The sequence below is a fragment of the Pygoscelis adeliae genome, unplaced genomic scaffold, assembly GCF_000699105.1.
Source record: "Pygoscelis adeliae isolate BGI_AS28 unplaced genomic scaffold, ASM69910v1 Scaffold40, whole genome shotgun sequence".
NCBI lineage: Eukaryota > Metazoa > Chordata > Aves > Sphenisciformes > Spheniscidae > Pygoscelis > Pygoscelis adeliae.
Genome location: NW_008823953.1, coordinates 466,540 through 475,287, shown reverse-complemented (window position 1 = coordinate 475,287; position 8,748 = coordinate 466,540). Strand labels below are relative to the sequence as shown.

The window sequence follows — 8,748 nt, the reverse complement described above, 5'->3', positions numbered from 1 at the left end:
GTGTGAGCTGGAAGAAAGGGCTGTTCAGCAGTTCAGCTGTTACAATCCTAACAGTGAAACTCAGTTATTTCACTGCAGTGTGCTTCTCTCCTCTCCCACATGTTACAGGTCTGTCTTGTTTAAATTGTGCAAGCTTTTCCTGGCGAGAAAGGTCTCTCACTCTAGATTTGTGTAGTGCTAGGGTTTGTAAAATGGTTTGCTACACTAACTGAGCAAACAAACAGCCTAACCAAAAGTAGGAGGATCTGTCTGCCCACCAAGTTCTGAGCAATATAATTCATTATACTGACCAATTCAAAAACTTCTCATTTCCAAAGAACATAAACTACACTTTAGTTAAAAGAATTGCCCTCATAAGTCAATTAATGGCCGATACCATTTTTATGAACATTTTTAGCATTGATTACAATTCTCAAGGCATGTTTACCTTAAGCACCATCCATGACAGCACTTAGCAGTTCTTACTGGTAAGAGTCACTCTACTTAACAATATACAGTCTACTATATGGAAAAAAAAAGGAGGGAAAGCAGATCAGGAAACTCAGCAGTGAGGAGGACAAACAGAGGGGAGAATTAAGGAGAGCCAGGGAGCAATACTTACTGCTGACTAACTGGCCAACACTCAAAGCTGAAGAGGAGGAGGATGAGGAGGAAGAAGAGGAAGCCTGACGCACTGGGCTTTGAGACATAGATGCTTGACTGTGAGCCAAATGCAGGAGATTGGGTTGTGAGGCTGCTTGTCCCACTTGCGTCTGGGAGGGCTGATGGAGCTATATGTTAAAATGTAAAAATAGGTATTTAGAAAATGAAGCAGTAATAGGAAACTTTCAATGTACCATCTCACCCATCTACTTCTGGGGAACAAATCCCATAGGAGCATTAAATACCATGGACTTAGTTCAGGTGACAGTGTTACAGCAGGAGCAATCTGAGCTCCTTTGAATTCTGACTTTCTGTTTTTTCTCAGTTTAATCAGATACTTAATCTAATTAGAAGCTAAATACTTGTTTGAAATCGATGATAAGAGACCTATGACATTCCCAGCAGCATTCTGATTTAATAAATACATGTCCTTACCTGTTTTCTGACTCATGAAGTCAGACTTTTATTCCCTACATGGATTCTCATATAAATCAGCATTGTTTCAGAGAGATCCTTTCATACTGCAGGAACAGGGCAAAGAAGAGTGGGAATGGGGAAGCGAAGATAAAATGGGGGAAAATCCCTTTCCTACAGAAAGGAATAATTAGTTTTATGACATTAGATCTAGCAAACAAACCAAAACGTTGAAACCTTATTTCTCAATTGATAAGTTGTCCTTCCCTAAAACACACAGTGAAACATCTGAGCCCCATTCACATCAGGACTGTGTCAAGTAAGACATACCTAAAAAGTCTAGCGAGTATCGTAGATGAAAATGATACACTGTGATACATGAATACGGCTTTACAAATTTTTTTTTTTTTACAAATTTTACAACGGTGTAGTCTTTGGTTGTTCACTAGGGGAAAGGAAAGAACCATTAATCCCTTCTGCCTATAATAAGCTTTCACGTGGGATTGAAAACTGGGAACATTCTCTGGTACTGATTTTTACATAAAACTCTCAGCAAATTCAAAGGGCAGTCTCTTTACAGAATGAAGGTACACAATGGACCTCACAGCTTTGAATTGGCTTCTAGTAGTCCAGTACAGCCTTTTCAGAGCCTAATAATACAGTAATACAGTCCTGATACACTCAGGTGACTGCTACTTATTATACCTTTATTTTATGTTGATTCTTGATATTGATCAAAAACATTGCAAAAATGTACTAAAAGGCTTCACTTTCAAGTGATAGCTGTTACCTGCATTCTCAGAAAGGGAGAAAGATAAAGGCCTATTTGGCCTTGCTTGAAGTCAGCAATTTAAATCTATTTCACGAATTCTAAGGAGTATGAGGTTTTTCTCTTTTGATATTTAACTGAACAAATGACTTCAGAAAAGGAGCTGAATTCATTAGTAATAATCAAATTGTACATTGTACGCTCCCAGAACACATAGAAATGACTGATGCTAAGCAGACAACAAATTGTATGGCATAGTAGATAAAGGTATCTGATCACATTCAAGATGACACTTTTCTGTGGAATACATATGAACAATTTTAATGACATTACTTCTGTTATGGGTCTGTTTAAGAATGGAAAAAATTACAACTCCTTTTTCTACCTCCCACATGGAATGATACAACACAAAATGAAGCAAGAAACTTTGAGTTACCCTTTAACAATAATGAAAATTATTTATCTGACCAGTTTTAGCCTATTCTGACTTCCCTAGGGATTAATAAACAAGAACATTTTATTATCTCAAGGAGCTTTTTTGGATCAAGCACATTTTAAAAAAGAAAACTGGCACTGTATCAAAGGGATAATAGTTGACAAGCTGATTGAAAGGCTTCCAGATTTCAGACTGATGCAAGCACTGCAAAAAAATTTCACTTTGGGCTGGATTTTATCTATAGAGAGCTCCCAACCCAGAACGTCTACTTTTATAATATCTTCGCTTAGGGAAGCAGTCCACTAGGAGGGCTGGCCTCCTCTGAACACGGCAGAAATGGACTGCCCATCCGCTACACCCACATCACTCCAGACTGCAGCTTTTAGGAACAGGCAGGTGTTTGGGCTCTGGGTCTGTTGTCCAAGGGAATCTCTGGCAAAACCAAAGATTTCAGCCTAGGTGAGGGAAGAAAAGTATTGTATTTAGATGAATTAGATGCTTTCGCACTATCTGGAACAGTCTTAAAAATGTTAGTGCTTATCTGTGAGGATGGAGGAGAAAATGTAGTAGCTACCTTTAAAAAGAAAGATCTGCAAAATTATAGTCCAGTCAACTAAACTTCAACCCATGGAAAAGTACTGAAGAAAATAATCAAACAATTTGTAAGCACCCGCAAGAAAACAAGGTAGCACAGACAACATGGATTGTTAGGAACAAACTGTGTCAAACCAATCTGATCTCCCTCTAAGACAGGGTAATTGGCCTTGCGGACAGGGAAAAAGCAGTAGGTGGTTTGACTTTACAAGTCTCTCAACACTCCCTCGCATGGCATTCTTTATAACCTAGGGAAACACAGTTTAGATGAAATTGCTGCAGAATGAATGCAAAAGTAGTTAGAAAACAAAACTGAGAGGATATCTATCTATCTGTGGAAACAGAAGTGTGCATGGATGGTGCTTCACAGAATTCTGACCTCATTCTGCATTACTTAATATTTTCCTCATGACCTGGATGATGAAGAAGAGAATATACTTATTAAATTTACACGCCGATGACATGCTGGGAGGGACTTTTGATAGGTTGGAATACAGGATTAGGATTCAAAATGATCCTGTCAGTTTGAACATGCCACCAGCAATGCTGGAGTGTTGCAAAAGTGAAGAAAAGGCAACTCCCATAGCAAGCTGTGTGAGCGGGACTGATGTCTGCAGTGCATGTGAAGAATCTTCTCTTCTACTAAGCACTGGAAAGACCTCTGCAGGGGGCGCACCGTGTCCACAGCTAGATGCCACACTTCAGAAAAAATCTGGACCAACTGGAGGAGAATAATTAGAGTGGCTGAAGGCCTGGGAGTCACCTGAGGCTTATGAAGACAACTGGAACGAACTGGTCATGTTTAATCTAAAGAAGGAAAGACTGAGTGGGATATGATGCCTGCCTCAAATACAGGCAGAGCTAATGAAAAGAGGAGAGAATGAGTCTGTCTTACATTTTACAGTGGAGAGAATGAGGCGCAATAACCTGGAAGATTCAAATTAGATGCTGGGAAAAGCTGTCTAACTGGCAGTGAAGCACTGGCATAAATTGCTGGGGGAACCTGTGGAGTTCCTATGAGAGTGCTTAGGAGCAAGTTAGACAAATACCGGAATAGCTATTCTGCCTGAGAACAACAGAGCGGACTGGATAATCTCTTGAACCTTGATCTTCCAGCCTTAATTTTTTATGATTCTATGCTATTTCCCATCAGTATTTCTCAGGGAGAAATACACGATCATTTAAGACACAGATGGCAAATCCAACGTTTTCCAGCCATGCTAAACATATAGAACCTGAACAGTTCAACTGCTGAGCACATGCACAGTAAATCTGAAGCCTCCAGGAAGCACCAGAATGAGGGGGCACTCTGCATTCTCCAGTTGTGCATGCAAAGCATGCACAAAGCCACAGCCACTATGTAGCACATGCACAGTATGCTGGTTAAGTCTAGGAAATGTTTGATTCTCTGCACGTGTATTGCACAACGCTTTTGAAAATGTATTTTTGAAATAACTGGGATACCCAGAAGCTTGGTAGTTTTCTTGTCAGACATCCAGAAACCTTTGGACAAAAGTAAGAATTTCTCAAAATTTAGCTGGGCAAAAAAGGATATGGCTAGTGAAGTCTGGATGCACAGTGACCTTAGGTGTAATAGCAATATATAAGGGGTATTTACAGATTGTTGATTTCTAACTCACTGCTTGTGAGAGAAAAGGGAGCAATGGGGTTGGAGAAGCTGAAGAGTCACCTTAAGGCCTGACCAGGGACTGAGGGAGGATTCCATCTTTAACTCCCTACATAATTTCCAGCACACCCCCTGTTTTACAGACATGATGGTTAAGCTGTAAATGTCCTGCTTAAAGAACAATGATAGTTATCTGTGTCATGAAATTGCATTAAAATACTCTCTCTCTTCTCATCCACTATAATTTCCACTCCAGAAATAGCCTTAAGGAGAGGCGACGATCAGATTATGAATTAGATTCTAGATGACAGAATCAATTCAAACTTGCAATAGCTGACTTTTCCCAATTTTGCACACGTACATATGATATGAATTATATTTATGACTGTTGTGCATTTTCCATCCAAAGACAGAAGGAGGTACAGAAATTACAGAAGCAGTTGCCGTAAGTGCCATTCTGTGTAGGTGGATATAGTAGACATGCCGAGAATGATGACTGTATGCAACACTGATCAGTATCTGGCAGGAATATATGTATGCATACTACAGCTAGAGGAATAAGATGAATATGAGAAGCATAAGGTGCAGCATAATACTTTATAAGAATAAACTGAAAAATGCAAAGGGCCTGATTCTTATTTCTTTTACATCCGTTTTACATGCTGCTGTCAACAGTGAAGGTAGTATTGATTGATAATTGCAGAGGCGAAGAATGAATTAGGTCTGTAAGACTAAATTTTGTTCTTAAATTATGTATGTCGGATACTCCTACACCTGGGATGGTTGACTGGAGTCCTGTATTAAGGTCTTCTTATGTTATCAGGGATGTTGTTCCCTGCATCCAGAAGGTTACATGACAGTGATAGAGTAACAAGGTATTTTGCATAAGCTAAGGAAAGAGAAAAAAACTAAGTGGAAATAAAGAACAAACTTTTGAGAGAATATTGCCCATAACAGAACTGCTACTGGTTTTGCAGAAAGTCTGGACAAACAGCAAGGGCAAAACGTGGCCCTAATGGAAAGGAGAAGAAAGTAATGGGTTTAAATTGCAGTAAGGGAGACTAGGGTCAGGCACCAGGAAGACCTTTCTAATGCTAAGGAGAGTGGCCTAGGTTGCCTAGGGATGTCAGGGAACCTCCATCACTAGAAGGTTTTTAAGAACAGGTTAGACAAACATCTGTCAAGAATGATATAGGGACAGTTGATCCTGCCTAGGGGGAGGGGATGGACTGCATGACCTCTTCAGGTCCTTTCCAGTCCTATTTTTCTATGATGCAGTGAAAAGGAAATCTGAGAGACGAGGAAACACAACAAATTAGAGAAGACAGAGGTGAAAAAGACAAGTATAACAAAAAGGGCAGAAGAGATGAAACTAAGAGGAAGTGGCACAAAGAGCAAGAAATACATTTTAAACAATCCCCTTTATGATACAAATAAAGATTTTCATTTTTTTCTGATGTCAGCTAGTTCTTCCTGGGAAATATGGACATTAGCTCTAGTAAAGACTGAAGTCCACGGAAGGTGCTGAAAAATAAATACCTTGATATAAAAAGACATTCCCAAACACTTTGAAATGCCACAATAATGCCTTGCAGAAGTAGTAGTTTAAGTGTTTCATGCTTCCATTTTTCCTGTAAACGGAGTTCTCTGCTCCGTCTATGTTTCCTAAAATGTGCCATACATCTGTTTTTGAGAAAGAGTGGTGGTGTGCTGCGGCCACTGCACGATTTGAGAGCACCACAGCAGAGGAAGTCTGTCTTCAAACTTACTCATACTGCTTGACCAGGCATGGGCTTCAAAAAACATTTTCTTAAATCTTCTAGCAAATGGAGAGAGTAAGTTATTACACACATCCACATGCTTCACGCCAAATCACTTTCACAGTCAACTCTGCCAGAATGTTTCCACTGTGGCGCAAATACTGTACCCCATCACCGTAATTTAGTTTACTCAACTAAATTCAAGTAAATGAATAGATGAATCTGAATATGAAAGCTATTTATTTGATGTGTAATAAGTATCTTCTCTCTCAGTATAATATAATATAGTATAGTATATATAGTATAAAGGGCCTCTATACACACTGCTTAGACTGACAGAATAGGTACATTTGGAAACTAGCATAAAAAAATTCTTTGGGTTAAAACACAGGCTGTGCACATACTCAGCTCAAAATGAAGACTACAGCAAAGTAGTGCTGGTGTGCTGTGGACATAACCAGGGGTAGGACTTTGACAGCATCTGCTGAAGTTCTGTCAAAGCCTTTCTGTGGGATCAGAACTACGTTCACAGTATACGCTGTAACTGAAGGCCTCTGGGCTCACTAAATAAGGTTGAGGACACAGCCGGGCTTCTGTAGAAGATATAATTTTATAGGCAAATCAGGTGCATCAGTCATCTTTCTGACCTCCATCATAAATGATATAACGTCAATATGACAGTAGCAGACTTAAATGTGTAGGTAAGTGCGTAATTCAAAGGTAACGGTGAACAGTGCTTCACTCTCTCTATGCCTCAGTTCCTTACAATGACACAGGTAGTGTAGTGATATCTTCCTATTCCCAATGGTGTGGTGCAGTTATATTGACTTTTTTGAGATATCCTATTCCTACAAGTGCAGATGCAACAAAGAAAACTGCTCAGGAAGAGACGTAAGTTACAAGTCAAGCGTTCATGCTGTGGCAAGGCAAATCTGATGTAGTCACTTGTACTAGTAAGTAGTCTGGTAATCTTGACTTTCAAAAATCTAGTAATTTTATCCATGGATGAAATGGAATTATGCAATGCTGATGGTAAAGGAAAAGAGAAAGAAGTGAGAAAAATTGTCACCCTCATCACTGAAAGTTGTATAAAAAGCGAAAGAAAAACAAAGTTGGATTGAGACAACACAGTTTAGTGGCTATATTCAAACACAGAGAAAGAAGAGAGCATTTATAAAACAAGGCAGCATCAAAGTAATAGAGCATCTCAGGGAGAAAATGATTGAAAGCTGGTTGGATTTTAACAGGAGAGGAAAACAAGGGACTGCATGAAGTTGTGACAATGAGATGGTAGGGTGTATGTGGTAGGTTGAGACTGCAAAAAGAAAATGTCTGGCATGAAAGCAGATGTACAAGAATGACCACAGACCCATCTGAGAGCTGTCTATGTCTTTTCAACAGTTTATCTGGAGCATGATAGCCAACATCAACGAAGATGGGGAACTGACAATGTAAGAAAATGCTACCTAGTAGCTCGTTTTATTGTGTTAGAGTTGGCAGAAGCCCAAAGCTGGTAGTGCTGTAAGACACGATGAAATATGAAAAGTTCTGGCAGGCAGTGTAGATAAAACAAGACTGAGGACAACTGGGACTACAGGCCTGATTTAATGAATCTAGTATGTAGAAGGAAAGAGCCAGACAACAGCAGGAAGGGAACCTGATGATGAGTTACACTGGAGAACAATATAATGTGTAGAAGTTGCTTCTGTGCGCTGTGGGCAAGCAAATAGTTATGAAAACACCAATTACTAGGAAAACTTTTTAAGGAATTCATAAACAAGAATGTGTTTTGAACCCCAGTGATCACTGGCAGCTGGATTCTTCTTAACTCATTTCACTCATTTAAGAATTAATTGTCTGTCCTAAAATAGCTACCCTAGCTCCCTCTCATGTCAATGGAGACAAAAGGTACCTTAAGATACCTATTAGAGATTCAACCTATCTAAAAACTATTATATTTTGACAGCCTGAGTTGCCCCTTGGACAAGCATATGTCTCCTTGTCTATGTCTCTTTGTCTCTATGGGAAATCTAGTTAACTAGCTTCCACCAGAAACCTAACTGCTCTATGACTAAATTAAGCAAGGTGAATCCTTTCCTAAATTTCATAAAACTCCAATTCATGGTTGAAGTTCTTCTGTCAGTTGTTTTGGTGTTAACAAGTGTTGTTGAAGATATGAAAGAACACCTTAAAACAAAGTTTTCAAATCTGATAGCAAATATCAATGCTAAGAAGTTGTTACAACAAGCTCATCTGTTCTTGAAAAAAAAACGTGCATTTAGCCATACAACCTGGATTTTTACAAAGTCCCTCCTGAGAGGCATGGAGGAAGTGCAGGAGTTAAGGTTACAAGGTACTCTTCTATTACGAGATATAAACAGCTTAAAAAAGCAAGAAACATAAAATTAGGCAATAAATTGTCCATTTTCAAGAAAGGAGACTACAAGTAGAGATTAAAGGATTTATACCAAATTTTTTTGAATGGTTTTAGCAAGCAGCAAGAAAA

At 39.1% G+C, this 8,748-nt stretch overlaps 1 protein-coding gene across 1 annotated transcript in view; it reads right to left on the bottom strand.

The window, feature by feature from the left end:
- Positions 1 to 8,748, bottom strand: part of POU6F2 (POU class 6 homeobox 2) — a 258,232-nt gene that overhangs the window by 13,312 nt on the left and 236,172 nt on the right. The window contains exon 7 of the mRNA XM_009321448.1: positions 602 to 770. Coding sequence (XP_009319723.1) covers positions 602 to 770 — 169 coding nt within the window. The remainder of the gene's footprint in view (positions 1 to 601; positions 771 to 8,748) is intronic.